General features: G+C 48.5%; 1 protein-coding gene across 1 annotated transcript in view; it reads right to left on the bottom strand.

Annotated features, from left to right (window-relative positions):
* Positions 1-14,210, bottom strand: part of trps1 (trichorhinophalangeal syndrome I) — a 30,231-nt gene extending 16,021 nt beyond the window's left edge. The window contains 3 exon segments of the mRNA XM_047019109.1: positions 3,923-4,610; positions 8,651-9,783; positions 13,283-14,210. Coding sequence (XP_046875065.1) covers positions 3,923-4,610; positions 8,651-9,783; positions 13,283-14,173 — 2,712 coding nt within the window. The 5' untranslated portion in view covers positions 14,174-14,210.
* Positions 14,211-19,367: the final 5,157 nt, after the last annotated feature.

Raw genomic sequence — 19,367 nt, 5'->3', positions numbered from 1 at the left:
AGAATCATCTCCTCTTCTTGTCTCTCCTTTAGTTTCCATTTGGTTCCCCTCTTCTCCTCCCCTCCCCTCCTTTCCCCTCCACTACTCTCCTCTTTTCTCTCTCTCTTCCTGCCACTTCCTCTCCTCTCCCCCACCACTCCTCTCCTTTTTTCTCTCTTCCTCTCCACCCACCCCCCCCCCTCTCCTCCCACCTCATATCCTCCTCCCCTCTCAACCTGCCAGGAGTGTATGTGTGTGTGGTGGTGGTGGGGGGGGGGGGGGTGGGTGGTCTGGAACATTCACTGGTCATGTTACTGGTCATGTGACTGGTCATGTGACCGGTCAGAGGAGGACACAGGCTGGCTGTTTCAGAGCAGACTGAGAACAGCTACGCAACGTTTCCATTCCACCACCATCGAGACTACACACACACACACCTACTTCACACACTTACACCCCCTCAGCAAACATCTTAGACACTAAACTTTCTAACACACCCTGACACATCACACACACCCAAGCCCAAACCTCAGAGACACACACATGCACTAACCTACACGCACTCACCTCATCCACACACACACACTGATACTTCACACACTTACACCCCCTCAGCAAACATCTTAGACACTAAACTCTATAACACACCCTGATACATCACACACCCAAACCCAAACCTCAGAGACACACACACACACACACCAGGCCTGGTCAGGCCTGGTCAGGCTCATTTCCCATCAGACTAAAATAAACACTGGTGTCCTGGAGAGGGTTGAGATGGCTTACTCTGGATGTTGTGTGTGTGCGCGTGTCTTTGTGTGTGTGTGTATGTTAGGTGTGTGTATGTTAGGTGTTTGTGTCTGTTTCAATCTATGTCCAAAGTACAAACACCCGCACCCCCCCACACACACACACACACACACACACACATAACACACACACTCTACATCCCTCCATGTAAAATATAACACTTCCTTGAGGAATTCAACTTGTCAAAGTCTTCTACTTCCTGTCTATGAATACACAAACAAACACTTCACACACAGTTACACCCAAATCATAAACACACAGACAAACATACACGACACACAAACAAACACCTTCAACACACACACACATTCATAAAAGCAAAGCAGAGGTGCCCCAGACAGCAGAGTCAATCTGGGACTTTGGTGACAAGCTACCAGCAGAGCAAACTGTGCTGAGCCAAGCAAGACAGCAGACTTTCCTTCTCACCCCCTCTCTCTTTACCCCCCTCCTCCTCCCCCCAATCCTCTCTCGACCTCCCCCTACCTCCATCCCCTCTACCTCTCCCTACCTCCTCCATCCTCTCTCTACGTCCCCCTACCTCCTCCATCCTCCCTCTACCTCCCCCTACCTCCTCCATCCTCTCTCTACCTCCCCCCTACCTCCTCCATCCCCTCTACCTCCCCCTACCTCCTCCATCCTCCCTCTACCTCCCCCTACCTCCTCCATCCTCTCTCTACCTCCCCCCTACCTCCTCCATCCTCTCTCTACCTCCCCCTACATCCTCCATCCTCTCTCTACCTCCCCCTACCTCCTCCATCCTCTCTCGACCTCCCCTTATCTCCTCCATCCTCTCTCGACCTCCCCTTATCTCCTCCTTCCTCTCTCACCTCCCCCTACCTCCTCCATCCTCTCTCTACCTCCCCCTCCATCCTCTCTCTACCTCCTCCATCCTCTCTCTACCTCCTCCCCTCCATCCTCTCTCTACCTCCTCCATCCTCTCTCTACCTCCCCCTACCTCCTCCATCCTCTCTCTACCCCCTGCCTCCTCCCTTCTCTCCCTCCTCTACCCCTCACTATTTGGTCCCTCTCCCTCCCCATCTTCTAGTTCATTGCTTTATTGCACCCCCATCATTCCAACCCTCTGTAGGATCATTAGATGAGGCCACTGCAGTAGCTCCGGTCCCCCGACACACACAAACACACAAACAAACAAACACTTACGTCCACACACAAGCACACACAGATACACACACACAAGCACACACACGTACACATACATACACGCTCCCACACCACTTGAAAAACACATTTCTACACAGTACATAAAAACAGTAACAGCAGCATGTGTGTGTGCGCGCGTGTCCTCATCAAACTGGGAATCTAGAGTCTAATAAAGAAGCAGATGGACTCACACACACACAAACACACACAAACACACACGCTCCAAAATTGTTCTTCATGAATGAATAACCTTCCACACCCTCGCCAAACTGAGACAAAATCCACCAACTGGCTTACCTCACAGACTTGAGTGTGGTGGGCTTAACCAGTGTGGAACCACAGTTAGCCTGCTAGCACCTCAACCTGCTAGCGCTTCACAATGCTAACCCCGCATGTGTGTGTGTGCATATGTATGTGTGAGATAAAGTGTGTGTGTGTGTGCGTGAGAGAGTGTGTGTGTGTGTGTGTGTGTGTGAGAGGGACAGTGTGTGTCTGCGTATGAGAGAGACAGAATGTGTGTGCATGTGTGAGAGAGAAAGTGTATGAGAAAATGTGTGTGTGAGAGAGTGTGTGTGTGCGTGCGGATCTGGTTGTGTGAGTGAGAGTGTGTGCATACTGAATGTGTATATGAGAGAAAATGTGTGCTAGTGTGTGTGTGTGTGTGTCTGTGTGTGTGTGTTTGTGCATGTGGACAATATGTGTGTGTGCATGCTTATGTTCATGTCTGAGACTGTGTGTGTGTGTGAGAGAGAGTGTGTCGGTGTGAGACAGTTTGTGTGTGTGTGTGAGAGAAAGAGACAGAGAGAGAGAGACAGAGAGAGAGAGAGAGAGACAGAGAAAGAGAGAGAGAGACAGAGAGAGAGAGAGAGGGAGAGAGAGACCGAGAGAGAGAGAGAGAGAGAGAGACAGAGGAGTGACAGGGGCCCCTCCCTAGCCCAGCCCATAATGAGTCACCGTCATGGTAACAGTTAAAATATTGTTGTGAGTTCTGCCCTATATGCCTCCCTGCCGACGGCCCCTTAAACCATTCAACATTTCCTTAAGGTTAGAACATAATCTAAAACACCCACGCCCTGACACACACACACACACACACACTCACACACACACGCACACACACACACACACTGACACGCCTCAGATAATGGCTAAACCACACTCCAGTGCCACACCCCAAGCCTCAGTCTGCCAATGTCTGAGAAGATAACCTTGACTACACACACACTTACACGCACACACACACGCTCACACACTCTCAGATACACTCTCACTTACACACTCAGATTGATTGTTCCTAAAGCTCGTCCTCAAGCCAGTTAGGAATCAGAATCCAAATATCTTTTAACCAATTGGTTCTATCAGACAGTGATGCATTCTGGGTGGCTGTTTAAGCAGGAAGTGAGAGAATCATTGGGTTTGGAGCCAGCTCCTTGGTAGCATACGCGTAGGAACAGGATATGATGTCACAGTTGTGGAAAAGAGACCAAATCAGTGATGCTGGGACTAATGGAACACACACACACACGAACACACACAAATACTGAAACACACATTCACACTGACACACATACCCATCCTGACTCATTCATCCCCTAAAGTCTTACCTGCTGTCTGTTGATGTACTGGTGCTGGACACAATCGCATGTGTGCGTGTGTGTGCATATGTAAGGATGAGTGTGTGTTTGTGTCCAGAGTAGAAGTGAAGGGTTTTGGATTAGAGTATAGGATTTTAGAGGGGAGGTAAGGAGTTAGCAGGTGAGGTAAGGAGATATGAGGGGAGGTAAGGAGGCAAGGTAAGACATTAGGAGGTGAGGTAAGAAGATGAGGTAAGGAGGCAGGATGTGAGATAAGGAGTTAGGAGGTGAGATAAAGATTGGGAGGTGAGGTCAAGAGCTAGGAAGTGAACTAAGGAGGTAGGACATCAGCTAAGGGGATGGGAGGTGAGGTAAAGAACAAGGAGGAACGTGCTTACCCGTAGCAGTGACTGGGACTCCTCCTTGGTGGTCTTGCTCTCTGCAGAGTAGGTCTGGTTCTGCTGGCTCGTCTTCTCTGGCACCCCCTGGAGGAACGCCTTGGAATCACACGCCAGCCCGAACGCAAGTCCCGCCCCCGACACACTGGCCACACCCTTCCTCTGCTGCGCTGGCTCCGTATTGGCTGCCACGGCGTTGAGCAGGCCAAGTGCACCCTGGGGGAAGAGGGTGGGGCTTCCGCGGAGCCCCTCCCCCGACCCGGAGCCCCTCCCCGCCCCGAGCCCCGCCCCCAACTTGGGCAGCCACAGGAGGCTGTGCACCTGGTCGCCTTCTCCCCCCTTGTCCCCCCTCGCTCCTCCGCCCCCCCTGGCCTCCAGCAGCCAGCCCCCGCCTCTCAGGACCTCCTTCTCGTCCAGGGCCTCGCTCTTCACCGCGCCCAGGCCCTCCCCTCCCCCGCCCTCCGCCGCCCTCTCGGGGGGCAGCGGGCTGCAGAGGCGCAGGTCGCCCTTGCTCTCCTCCTTGATGCTCAGCGTGGAGGGCGCCGAGCAGCCATTGGTGGGGGCCGCCAGGGAGGCGGGGCTGGGGGCGGAGTCTCGGCAGTGGGCGGAGTTGAAGTGCTCCAGCAGGGCGGCGCTGTCCGGGGCGGTGAAGGTGCAACGGCGACATCGATAACACCCGTGGACACGCCTGGTGAGGCGGGGGGGGGGATGGGGGGTGGAGGGAGGAGACAGTGGTAGGTGAGTAGAGAGCAATGATGAAATATACACCTTCACATGTGAATAACATCACTATATTGTACTTGAAAATTGCATTGTTGTTGCTCTGCTGTTGATGCTATCATTGCTGAACCGTGCCTGGTAGCTAAAGTTACTTTGCACTGTGCCTGGTAAATACAAACGGTGGCATTATTCGGACCACTGTAAGACTGTTAAAACTATGTTCCTTCTGATTCTTGATTTTCTACTGGACTTTCTACATGCATATATCTATCTAATCTTTGTATTTGCATAAAACCATCTGCTAAATGTCGAATGTACCCAGCCCGCCTTACAGAAATACCTACACACACACACACACACACACACACACACAGACACACGCACACAGCCACACCATGAATACATACATTGTTACATAGAGCAGAAGGTGCCTCTGTCTAATCTGATATCCTGACCAAACACACATACACACGCACACACTCAAACACACGCACGCACACACACACACACTGAAATATCAGTTTGAGACAGAGCTGCTCAGCTAATGCATGTTAATAACCCAGCTGGTGGTCACCCTCGCCCTGCTGGTGCATGAAGCAGTTCAGGTTCAACATGTCTTCCCTACCGGTCTGAACGGGATCATGACAAGCACTACTGCATCTCTGTTCTGGTGTGAGCGTGTGATAAGGTGTGTGTGTGTGTGTGTGTGTCTGTCTGCTCTTCAAACTGTTTCCAGACGCTGAACACAGAAGCAGCGGCCCCTTTCTCACACACACACACACACACACACACACACACACACACACACACACACAGTCTTTCTGCTCAGTATACTGCAGTGCAGACAGAGAGGTAGCTACATACAAACTCAATTACAGCTTTATGAGAACAAATGGACTCAACTGCAACCTGAGAAGGGTGCTTCTGGCTTCACACACACACACACACCACACTCACGTACACACACGCGCGCACGTACACACACGCATGCACTCGCATGTACACGTGAAAACGCATGCACACGCACGCACATTTAACCATGAACCTTCACGCAGGTACACACACGCACAAGTAAACACATAAACACATGCACACACAAACATACGAACACACACACACATTATCCTGTTACAAAGTTTCTCACTAACAGCTTCTTCCCGCTCCTCTCTGATGGAACCCAGAAAAGACCCTCCTGAGCATAGAAATTGAGTGTCTAAGCACATTTGAAAAATAGGATTTCTCAAGAAACAGTTTCTAGAGATATAAACACAGTTCTCTGTATCGGGCAAAAAGAAAAGGAAAAACTAAATAACAAAAACATGTGAATCCTAAGATACGGTGAACACAGACCTCTTTAACAAACACACGCACAGACACACACTGGCAGAAACACACAGCTTCATAACATCAATATATGTGTGTGGGAGAAAAAAAGGGAGATAATAGAAATCTATGAAAATATATAAGATATGTCTGGGGAAACCATTGGTGCCGTATTTAACAACCAGTAATTATTTTAATTAAAATTAATTATCTAAAAATTGACATTTTGCTTAAAGAAAAATACAGATGAATGAATAAAAATGCACCAAGGTTCCTGGCAGAGCTGCATCTGTATTCATTGGGAAACAATTGCAAACAACAGCATTAGACAAACTATTGATATATGCTGTACTTCATTAAAACTTTAGAGAATAATGTAATGATTTGATTGTGTCCATTCCCCGAGTGGTCTGAAGGTCACTGTTGTTTCTGAGTTGTATAAGAGGGAGATCTAGACTCAACATATGGAGACCACCATCGGTAGCCCAAGGTGTTCGCCAGTGAGACCAGAGACGTCTGAGAGAGACCAGAAAGCCCAGAGAGGGAGACAAGACAAGAGACACCCGAGAGACCATAGAGAGAGACCAGGGAGAAAATGAGGAGACCAGCGGAAAGAGGAGCAGTCATGCTTGTTTCATTTCCTGTCTGATGTCAGAATGGGAGTCTGGAGTTTTGTCTGTCAGACTTTGGTGATTCACTTAATGCTCACACGCACACACGCACACACACCCCCACACTCACTCACACACGCACACCAACACGCACATACAAATACTAACACGCACACAACCAGACTCACACACGCACGCACGCACTTGCTAAGCTGCTGTGTGTAGAGTGCTGTATTAAGCCCTTCCAACAGCACATAGCTAAGGGAGTTTCATTTCATAAAAGACAAATGAGGGCCACTCTGCCCCGCCACTGGCACAGCACACACTGAGGAATCAACCAGATCTCAGCTCCAAATCAATAAAGAGCTGTTTTCCTGTATTGAGGAAAGAGAGGAGAGGTGAGGAAAGGGGGAGGGAGAAGAGAGGTGAGGAACAAGGGAGGGAGGGAGGGGGAAGAGGAGAGGAGGAGAGGAGAGAGGGAAGAGGAGAGGAGGGAGATGAGAGGAGGAGATGAGGAGAGGAGGGGAAAGGAGAGTTGTACTCTAGTCACGTTCAGCTCCACTAGCATCTGCAAGAAAACAACAACATCATACTAAAACTCATTTTCTCAGACTGGTTTGTCACTTCAATCTACTTTCACTCTCCTTTCTATCCCCCCCCCCCCCCCCCCTCTACACACACACACGCTCCACACCCCCCCACATACATACCCGTATACATCCATACCTACACACACACTCCACATACACCGTGTGGGCAGTCACACACTCCAGAAACAGAACAGGAAAACCCTGGTAAATGATAACTTATGTGGAGGTAAGAGAAAGAGAGAGAGAGAGAGAGAGAGAGAGAGAGAGAGAGAGAGAGAGAGAGAGAGAGAGAGAGAGGAAGGTAAAGAGAAGGAGAGAGGGAGAGAGGAAGACAGATAGAGGGCAAGAAAGAGAGAGGGCGAGATAGAAAGCGAGAGAGAGAAAGAGAGAGAGAGTCAGATAGACAGAGAGTAGGAGAGCGAGGGTGGGTTGAGAGAGAGAGAGAGAGAGAGAGAGAGAGAGGGCTACTGAGTCTGAGGCAGTGTTTATGAAACAGGCTACCGAAGAGGGATTTTCCATAGCTACAGCACTCCTTCTAACACACACACAGACAGGAGAGGGCTGGTTGTCTGAATGTTGTGACAGAGTATATGAAGCTGAGGAGCATCTGTGTTCTATTAGTGCTGTCTGCCTTCACTTACTCCACATCACAGCCTAATACTGTCAGTGTTGTTGACTCATTACCACGACGGAGACTACAAACAATACACACAAGCATGTTGCACATCCATGTTAGACAACTAGGACAACGCAACTATGAAAAAATAAATATGTTAAACAACTATGTTTGACGACTATGTTACCCGACTATGTTAGACAAGGATGTTAGACAACTATGACAGACAACTCTGTTAAACAACTTTGTTGGACAAATATGTTTGAGAACTATAATAGACACCTACTGTATGTAAAAAAATTAATGTCAGACAAAATTGGTTCAGCTGACCTAATCGAATATTCGAATGTTCAAAAAATCGACTTCAAGATGTTTCGGGGTAATATTCCGTGTGCTTTACTGTTTCCCTGTGGTTTTATGATTCCATTTCCGTGTTCTAACATTCTACTGTTCTAAACAGACATTATTCCAAAGAGATGTTCTCCGGTTCTAACCAGACGTACAATTGTCCAAACTACACGATCTCTTCATCTCTCCTATCCAAAACAGACTTTCTATCGTTCTGAACACATTTGATATTGTTCCAAACAAACGTTCTCAAGTGCTCCCCAGCCCCTCAGGAGCCGTTGCTCTACTACCTAAACATGTTCTCCTGTTCCAAGCAGACGTTCTCCGCTTCAAACACGAGGTCTCCTGTTCTAAGCGTGTTCTCCTGCTCTAAACAGATGTCCTCCTATTCTAAACATGTGTTCTCCTGTTCCAAGCACGTGTTCCCCCCTGTTCTAAACGGACGTCCTCCGGTTGCGAACCGCCGTTTCCCCGCCCTCCAAACGGCTCCTCTCATGTTCCACGCGCACGTTCTCCTCACCTGTAGTGTCTGAAGATCTCCTCCTCCACATCCGTGATGAAGTGGCACTTGGTGCAGGCGTTCTCCCCCCTCGCCTCCCCCGCCTCGGGTTTGACGTCCGGGGCGCCGCCCGGGAGCTGGGCGTGGCTGGCGTCGTAGTGCGCCAGGAGGATGTCGATGTCGGACGTCACAAAGGGGCAAAGGTCGCACAGGTGCCTGACAGCACTGGGAGGGGAGGGAGGCGCCGGGGGGGCCCCGGGGGGCAGGAGGAGGGAGCAGGGGGGGCAGGAGAGCTTGCGGCAGGCGAAGGGGTAGGAGATCTCCCCCAGGTGGCTGTCGGGGGAGCAGAGGCCCCTGGGGCAGAAGGGGCAGTGCTTGATGGTGCACCGGTGGATGGCGTGGGCCTTCTGGTAGTGGCGCAGCAGCGGCGCCACCACGATCACCTCGGAGCGGTGAGTCATGGAGTAGCGGAAGTCGCAGAACTGGCAGTTGTAGCTGGTGACGACCGTCTCGGCCGTCTCGCCTCCCCCTCCTCCTCCCTTGTCTTTCCTGCGTCCCTCGTTGCTGCCGGGCGGGTCTCTCTCCGCGTCGCGCTCCGTCTCTCTGCTTCTCGGGTCTCGCGGGTCTGCGCCCTCCGCCCCCACGGCGCCCCCGCTGGTCTGGGAGTGTCTCTGCTCGTGGTGATCCAGCAGGCGCTGCGGTCCGCTCGCCTCGCAGCTGAAGCTGCAGTATTTGCACCAGTAATACGCCGCCGCCGCTCCGGGCTCCGTCCCGCCCTCCCAGCCCGGCGAATCAGCAGCGGAGGAGGAGCGGATGGGGACGGAATACCCGGCCAGCGAATCGTCGTCCGCCCTCACCGCCACGCGGGCGGCCAGCTTCCCAGACTCCGGCCCTTCGGAGGCCACGCCTCCTCGCAGGACGCAGTTCCCCTTGCGGCTCTCGTTGGAGGGCTTGTCGCCGGGGGCGTGGCTTGAGGCTGGAGGGGGCATGGTCTTCATCTTGTTGGGGTGTGAGGAGAGGAAGTGCTGCTCCAGGTCGTGGGGGGAGCTGGCCATGTAGGTGAAGTTGCAGAACTTGCAGCGGAAGTACTTGGTGTTTCCTTGGCAGTCGGGAGTCTTACGACCGATGCCTATCAGAGTTCCTCCCAGCATCACCTGCACACAGACAGACAGACAGGTAGGTAAGCAGATAGGCAGACAGGTAGACAGTCAGACATGTAGACAGGCAGACAGACCTGGAGAGAGGCAGGTAGGCAGAAAGGTAGGCAGACAGGTAGGTAAATACACAGACAGGCAGACATACAGTAATAGAGATACAGAGGTAGAGGTAAAGGAAATACAGATAGGTATGGAGACAAGACATGTGAACAGACAGATTAGTAGACAGACAGGTAGATAGACAGACAGACAGACAGACAGACAGACAGACAGGGAGAGAGGCAAGGAAAGAGACAGACCGGTAGACAGAAAGGCAGGCAGACATGTAGACAGACAGGAAGACATAAAAGCAGACAGACAAACAGACAGACAGGTATATGTAGAGGTAGACAGACAGACAGGTAGTGAGGCACACAGTGAGGCAGGGATAAAGGCAGACATACAGACAGACAGCGTGTGAGGCCGAGTGAGGCATGGAGAAAGGCAGACAGGTAGACAGACAGACAGGAGTTGGTCAGTTCATTGTGAGAGGTTGTGGAGAATTACTAGACCAGAAGGTTCCAAGCCGTGATGATGTCAGCTGGACCACACCAGACACTCCTAACCATTATTATATTATATTATACTATATTATATTATTATATGTCTGGCTGTTACGGCCGGTTACATCAAGTTGCGTATGAAATGAGAACATTTAAATAAATATGATTTATTTTTATCCAGGCAGAGCACAGGGTTGTTTGTGTATAGAAGCTGGTGGGGTTTGGATGTGGCTGTGTGTGTATTTCTGTGGATGAAAGTGTAGATGTGTGTAGTGTTTGTGTGTGTGTGTGTGTGTTTCTGACATTGAGCGCTCCACTATTCTGCTGTGCTAACGTTAGAGGTGGCATGTGCACGCTCCACAGACGAGAGAGACAGAGAGAGGTAGAGAGAGAGACAGAGAGAGGTTGAGAGAGAGACAGAGAGGTAAAGTGAGAGAGACAGAGAGGTAGAGAGAGACAGAGAGAGGTAGAGAGAGAGAGAGAGAGAGAGAGAGAGAGAGAGAGAGAGAGAGGTAAAGAGAGAGAGAGAGAGAGGTAAAGAGAGAGAGAGAGGTAAAGAGAGAGAGGTAAAGAGAGAGAGGTTGAGAGAGAGACAGAGAGGTAAAGAGAGAGAGGTAGAGAAACAGAGAGAGGTAAAGAGAGGTAGAGACAGAGACAGGGGTAAAGAGAGACAGAGAGAGGTAGAGAGAGAACAGAGAGGTAAAGAGAGAGAGAAACATAGATGCAAAGAGAGAGAGAGGTAGAGAGAGACAGAGAGGTAAAGAGAGAGAGAAACAGAGGTAATGAGAGACAGAGAAGTAAAGAGAGAGAGGTAAAGAGACAGAGAGGTAAAGAGAGAGACAGAGGTATAGAGAGAGACAGAGAGGTAAAGAAAGAGATGTAAAGAGAGAAACAGAGAGGTAAAGAGAGAGAGGTAAAGAGAGGTAAAGAGAGAGACAGAGGTAGACAGAGAGACACAGAGAGGTAAAGAGAGAGAGACGCAGAGAGGTAAAGAGAGAGAGAGACAGAGAGGTAAAGAGAGAGAGGTAAAGAGAGAGACAGAGAGGTAAAGAGAGAGGTAAAGAGAGAGACAGAGAGGTAAAGAGAGAGGTAAAGCGAGAGACAGAGAGGTAAAGAGAGAGAGAGACAGAGAGGTAGAGAGAAACAGATGTGAAGAAAGAGAGAGAGGTAAAGAGACAGAGACAGAGTTAAAGAGAGAGAGACAGAGGGTGGTAGAGAGTAGTTGAGATAATGGTGTGGGACATCTGGCCATTACTTCTGGTTTGGACCCCGCCCCCGCTATGTTTGTATTGGCTCCCTGTACAGCCCCTGCACTCTTTTTCCTCCCCTCCCATTGGCTAATGAGACAGCCTAGCGAATTACTGCATGGAAAATTCCACCAGGGGAGGGAACACTTTCTTTTTCTGCCTTTCTGCCGGTAATGCTCCTAGATGGGGGGAGGGGGCAGGGGTTACTGGGGTTGCCTAGGTGACACCATCTGCCCCACAGAGACTGGTCCGAGAGGCAGAGCTGAGGCTCTGGAGGAGAATGTACCGGGCCTTGGTACAGAATTACTGGCAACTCTCCTTCCTCTCCTCTACGTTCCTCTTCTCTCCTACTCTCCCCTCCTCTCCTCTCCTTCCTCTCCCCTCCTCTCCTCTCCCCTTCTCTCCTCTCCTTCCTCTCCTCTCCCCTTCTCTCCTCTCCTCTCCTCTCCTCTTCTCTCCTCTCCTTCCTTTCTTTTCTTTCCTCTCCCCTACTTTCCTCTCCTTCCTCTCCCTTCCCTCTCTAAATGCTGTACTATGTAGTGGTGGTTAATGCAACCTTAATGTAAAGTGTTGCTTCGCCGTTACATGGTGGTGAATGTAACATCACTGTAAATTGTTGCCTATGTTTCAATGGTGTCATATCCAGCCTTGCAGCCTTGAGGGAGGTATGTTCTTATTCAAACACAGTTTTCAGATGCCTAATTGTTCTCATTGGTTAACATTTTCTCCTCATCCCTCCATCTCTCTCTCTCTGTTCTTCCCTCTGTCTCTCTCTCAGTCTGCCCTTCATGTAAAGTGTAGCTGAGCTTCTGAACACGAGGCTTCCATGTCTGGCTCCTGTCCAACTCTTCTGCTATAAACCTTCAGTTCCACACACACACATACACACACACACACATTCATAGACACACACACACGCACAGACACACACTCACTCAAACACTCGCACACTAAACTCGGCTAAACGGTTTGAGCCTTTTGACAAACGACTTGCAGCTTGAGAACACCAATAACTATCACAGATGAGGAACAGTTTTACAAGCTGTGATTCTAACCAAGTACAAAGGATCAAAACACAGGATATTAACCATCAATTAACAATTAACTCACAAATATTACACTCACTAGCGCTTTAAATTCCATACTTAATTATATTTCGTTGCATACAGTACTTACATTTCGCAGTGTACCGCTGTAAACAGTAAGTAGTTTAGAGTTATATACTACAAGCCCTTCGTACTTTGGCTGCGTGGCTACATTATTACAGTCAGAAACCCAAATGTTCTTTCAGCTCAGAGCTGCAACGCAGTCACCTCATGAACGAGCAGTTATGTCGTTATGGACCAAGGACTCATGCAGGGACTGACTGAGGGTGTGATGTATTCAAAATGATGTGTGTGTACCTGTCCGCCAGTAGGTGCGTGTATACCTGTACATTCTGGTATGTGTGTACAGGTGTGTGTGTGTACAGGTGTGTGTGTGTGTACAGGTGTGTGTGTGTGTGTGTGTACAGGTGTGTGTGTGTGTACAGGTGTGTGTGTGTACAAGTGTGTGCGTGTGTGTGTGTACAGGTGAATGTGTGTACAGGTGTGTATGTGTGTGCAGGTGTGTGTGTGTACAAGTGTGTGTGTACAGGTGTGTGTGTGTGTGTACAGGTGTGTGTGTGTTTGTGTACAGGTGTGTGTGTACAGGTGTGTGTGTGCGTACCTGCACATCATACGTCCCGTTGAGCAGCGCCGGCCGCGAGGCCCCGATGTCGGGCTGGGTGGCGCTGGGGGGGGCGGTGGGGGGGCGGTCTCCCCAGCCCCCCAGCAGGGAGGGGGGGGGCGAGAGGGCGGCCATGTTATGCATGGCCAGGATCCGAGAGTCCAGCGTGGCGTCCTGACGCGTGCGGTTGTGGAGACCCAGGTGGTACTTCCGGAAGTGCTTGATGAGGTCGGCGGGGTCGTTGCCGTAGTAACCGTAGCCGCAGACGTTGCACTTAAAGTCCTGGAGCTTGGGGGACGGGGGCGTGGCCGAGCCCAGCTCCGCCCCCGTGGGGCTGACCGTCTCCTGATTGGTCCGGTGAGGGTGGAGGGGGTGGAGCGGGGCTAGCCCCTCCCCCAGCTCTGCCTCCCCTCCGGGACTCCTACCCCTCTCCTCCCCGTTGCTGGGGCAACCCTGGAGCACGATGACCCCCCCTCCTCCCCCCGGGCCGGCCTCCTCTGGTTCTGACCCGGGGGGAGGAGGGGAGCGCTCGCAGTCCGTCACGTCGCCCAGAGCGCCGCCTCCTGTCCTGTGGTTGCCGTGGTAGTCGGAGCCCGCCCTGTTGACCGCGCCCGTCGCCACCACGCCCCTCCCGCCTCCCCCCCCTCGGCGCGGGAGCGCGTGGCGGGGCGGGTCGTCGGGCTCCGGGGCAGGGAGGTGGGCGTGGCCACGCTCGGACGTCCGCCGGCGCTTCCCCGCCCGGCTCCCGTCCCCGAGCTCCTCCCCCTCCGGCCCCGTGGCCTCGGCCGCCAGCGCCTCGCCCTCCTCCTCCTCCTCGCCGCCTCCTCCTCCACCCAGGCTCTCCTCCTCTCCTCCCACACTCCTCAACGGGGGGTTCTTCTTCCTCACCATGGCTGGAGAGAGAGAGAGAGAGAGAGAGAGAGAGAGAGAGAGAGAGAGAGAGAGAGAGAGCGAGAGAGAGACACTTTTCATTTACAGTACATGACACACTCACGCACGCACCCACTCGCAGAACAAAGATTAAGAGGAGTGGTAAGTCCATGACAGGCCTGGATAAAATAACTACCGCTTCTCTTTCTCTCTGTATCCGTCTCTGTATTTCTCTCTCTTTGCATCTCTCTGCCTCCCTGCCTCTCTCCCGTGCACCCTCTTCCTGAAACACGTTGGATTGTCGTGAAGTTCTAGACACAGTGCAGTGTCATCTTCCTCATCACCAGCTTCAGCATCATCATCACCCTCATCCCCATCACTGTCAGCTTCAACTGAACTGAACTAGTGAAATGTGTGTGTGTGTGTGTTTGGATTGGTTGTGTGTGAGAGAGAAGAAAAAAACGAGAATGAGGGAGGGGGGAGAGAGAGTGAGAGAGAGAAAAGGATTGCGGCAAAACTGCAAGTTAGCAATTAGCTGCACCACACTGGACATTAGGAGCCTACTTACTCATATTGATGCAGAATCTCAGTCCAAATGAAACAGATGACAAACGAAAAACTAAACAAAAATAACCCAGTGGTTGGAAGAGAGAGAGAAAGAGAGAACGAGTATATATATATATATATATATATATGCTATTTTTTTATCATTATACTTTATACAATAAGATTTATACTATACTAATAATAAATGTGCTGTGATAATTGGAAACAAAAGAACTGAATACCTCACTCAAGGCCGCGAGTAGGTCAAGGATGTAATCTAAGTCCAACACTATCTAAGATAAACATAAACGATCTGGCACTGGCACTAGACCAGTCTGCATCTCTTGGCTTCACTACGTACCAGAGCTGAAAGGCCTACTCTACATTGATGACCTTGTCAACTTTTCAGCTGCACCACAAGTCCTGCAAGAGGCTTTATTACTGGTTGAGGAATGCTGTCAACTTCGAAAATACCTAAAATGTTAAATTCCAAAAGGAATTCAGATCGCAAGAAAAAAGATTGAAATGTACCTACAAAGACATAGCCCACAACAGGGTTTCTGCTGGCTCAAAACAAGGCAGAGGTGACAATAACTCCGGACGGGACTTTGACCTTATCCCTGGCCTCTGAGAATAGAAAAATGTTTGGGCTCCTTGTCGCACCCAATAATGAAACAATTTCCCCAAAATGTAATATCGGAAAATGTTTAAAAAAAAAATTGTGCTTGATCAAAAACAAACAGCGTTCTGAGTCAACAGTGATTCTAACTGCAGGGTTTCCCGCAGCACTTTTCAGTTAAGGCGGCAGCAACACACGCCTGCTGCATTAACTACGTCGTAACAATTTTCTTTTTTTGTTTCTTTTTTTTTTAATGCGATATCCGCTGTGTTACTCTGTCCTGTTTTCTCCTTTCCATTCCAAAACACCAGTCTCCCTTCTCTGCAGAACAAATGAGTCTATCGCACAAACTACCCCCCCCCCCCCCCACAGGTCTGACGGCAAACCCCACCTTACCACCTTAGGCGGGAAACTTTGAACCCAATGAAGAGTCTACTCTGATTGACCTCATGAAATATCGACATTCAAGAGCAGAAAAGGGGTTTGTTCCCAATCTGGATACGTGAATTTTTTTTAAAGAGCAGTAAAGTTCTGTTTTCTTCAACAGGCTGACCAACAAGAAATGAAACAAATACCACTCTAATATACAACAACACGTGGAGAGGGTGGGCTCCCCTAGATCAGCTGGCTCTGACGCTCACGAGTGGACAAACGGGACCATAGACAACATCTACCACCCCTAATCCCCAAACTTTCAAGTAGAAAATGCAATGGTTAGAGCAGACACTAAAATAAATATATTGAAAACGGGAGAGATGAATTCCAAGATCAAAATAAAGTACATTGCGACTCACTTTTAAACTGAAATCCCCAACTATCAAATCACCTGCTAATACAAAATACAAAAGAAAAAGATGAATACAGACATAAATATGAGTATCGGATCACAGCCTGCAAATGAAAAAAGGTCCCAAAGAATGAGACGCTCTGTAAAGTATGTGACACAAACTACATTTAAACAGATACAAATTTGCGATGCAAATGCCTTGTCTACTCAACAACTAAGAAATCTATACTATCTAAATTATTTTCAAGTTTCTCCTTCCTCTCCCATATCAAGCAATTGCTCTTAATGCCCGGTGAGGGTGAGAAATCCTAAACGATAGCAGCACAATATGTGACGGCTCGATACAATTTCAGCAACACAAATCCATCAAACTTGACAAATGTTGGGATTAATCATAGATAAACTATGTATAGATTTAGTAAGGACAAAATCTTGTTTTACACATTGTTAATTTCTATTTATACTGTATATACATGTTGTGTGTCCTGTGTATACTGTTAACCTCTTTCCTAAATACATTTCCAAATGTACGTTATTCATTTGAGAGAGAAAACAGACACTGATGTCTGCGTATTTTGTTTTTTGAATGACCTTTTATATAGTGCTTTTACACTTTTACACATATCCTAGTTTCATGTTTTATTTGGACACTTTTGACTTTATTTATATTATTCACATATCGGGGATATGCATCTCCAGCACTGAGGCTGACGCGATCCACAACTTGATGCGTGCCAAAGATCCAATACAAGCAGCTATTGATGTGATATGATTACAATGCCGTGCAATTTGACAAGATCTGACACAGCGCGACATCCACACTGTGCGATGAGATGCACAATAATATTCTGCAATGCAATTCAATTCGGTACAAAACGATGGTTCAGATTGTATTTATTTGGTTCTTAAGCAGACAGCGAATAGCTTGTGCCCTTTTTTTCCTTCTCATATATGCTGGCCTTGTACCTCACCTCTACCATCAGCGTCTCATTTAGGATGTTTTATTTTGACTTCGAAAAAAACATTTAGCCTTTTCCCACATCCTTTGTGGTGCAAAAAAGGTTCTCTGACAAGAGTGTACAAAACCAGGCCTGGACTTCATGGATCTTAAACCAGTCCTTTAATGTTCTGTCTCCACTTCCACTTTTATAGCACCTCACACAGTTAACAGTTAAACCATGTGAGGATGTTTAGGGTTAACTTCAGAAGCGTGGTACTTTGTGTCCGAGCTACAGAAAGCAGACAGACGTGTTTGACTTTCAGCAGTTAGGCTGCCTCAGCAGTGAGCAGAAAGCTGTGGTGCCGTTTCTAGATGAAGAGAAATAACCAGTGGAGAGGCCTTGGGTTAGTCGTGCTGCCTGTGCACGTTAGAGTGGCAAACCATATTTATCGAAATTGACTGCGTCTTGTCAAAAACTCTTGTCTTGAAAACAAAAAGTGTTGCCAAACAAGTGATTTGCAGTAATCTGGTGGAACATGTCGGTCTTCCTCCTCCAGGAGAGTCTGTATGACCAGGCAGGACACATCTAAGCCGTATGAGGAACAGCCCAGAGACTTGACCATGGTAATAAAGGCACAGGGCCTCCTCAAACTGAACCAATGCAAAAATGTTACAAATCCAACCAAATGTTATCCAAAACAAGTAGGCCTGTATCGTAAACCTTTATGCTGGTGTACTGATGCGAACTATTAAGTGTTACCATCCCTACTATATCTAACTTATATATTATATCATTTTCACTATATATATATGTAAAAAAATATCGAATAATAATAATAATAAGTATTTATATATATAAAGTTTTTTTCGGTGTTTAATTTTCAACTCAATGTTTGTTAAACATTCTTCCTCCTCATTATTCGCATTGTTTTGCTTTTACTTTTAGTGGTGCTCGGACAATATTTACAACTGTATTTCATGCCAATAAATCCCGAACTGATATGTGCGAGAGAGAGAAATAAAGAGAGAGGCAGAGAGAGAGGAAGAGACCGAGAGAGAGACAGAGAGAGAGAGACAGAGAGGAAAAAGTAATTTCCTCATTTAGGCTGTAAAGTAATTTGGGATTATACAGAGCAGTTTCTGTCTTCGGGAACCAGTCTGAGATGCACACACAGACAGACACACACACACAAACATGCTCCCTCCCTCTCTTTGACAGGTGTGTAATGTCTCTAGCTATAAAGGAGAGTAGTGTTCCATCTCTAATGTGGCGTACCGTCACATTAGACCAGAGATGAGACACAACCAAAACACACGCACACACCCACACACCCACACACACACACACATACATATATACACACACGCACACACATTTACACACACACAAACGCACGCACGCACGTACACACTTATACACACACACACAGACAGGCTCATCATATACACCAATACAAATATTGCACTTACACAAGTTTTTCTCCCTCTCTTTCTCTTTTTCCCTCTCTCTCTCTCTCTCTCTCTCTCTCTCTCTCTCTCTCTCTCTCTCTTACTCTGTCCCTCTCTCCCTCTGCTCTCTCTATCCCTCCTTCTCTCTCTTTCTCATGTCTCTATTCCATCTTGTTATTGTGCCCGCTGAAAAACTTCCTAATAAAGTATCAAATGGCTTTAGAAGAGGAGGGACGATCAATTTCCTTAATTAAAAAGCGAGTGAGCAGGGAGGAGGGGGGAGGAGGAGGAAAGGTCTGAATACAGAGTATATGACTCCCTCAGGCTCTCTCTCTCTCTCTCTCTTTCTCTCTCTCTGCCTCCCCCCCCCTCTCTCTCTCTCTCTCAATTCAATAGTGCTTCATTGGCATGAATAAGTGAGCATTGTTGTCAAAGCCATTTTAAATAGAAGAAAATACATCCATACATATACTAACTTCTGTAAAAATGAAATACAATGACTTACAAGAAGCGTGTAAACAAATATTAGGATAATATAGCAAGTCAAATAGGTGTATAGAAGGATCAGAGGTGCGTATTTCACAGCGCCGTCCCATCACTTGTCACATTGTCTTCTGCCCATACCGGGGTTGACTCACACAACATTATCTCCCTCCCTCTCTCTTTCTCTCCCTCTCTCTGTGATTCCATTATTCTTTTCGCATCCTTATCCTGGAAGTCGAAGTATTGTATTTCTAAGGAAAACTATTTTATACTCGTTTTTCCATCCCACGTTATGCACCCACACACAAACACACTCCCACACACACACACACACACACACACACAGAAATGGAGGCTCATCTTTAAGACGCCATTCATAATATGTCATCTT

The sequence above is a fragment of the Hypomesus transpacificus genome, chromosome 4, assembly GCF_021917145.1.
Source record: "Hypomesus transpacificus isolate Combined female chromosome 4, fHypTra1, whole genome shotgun sequence".
Lineage (NCBI taxonomy): Eukaryota > Metazoa > Chordata > Actinopteri > Osmeriformes > Osmeridae > Hypomesus > Hypomesus transpacificus.
Note: the sequence above shows the minus strand (reverse complement) of the source record. Positions and strands in the feature narration are given on the sequence as shown.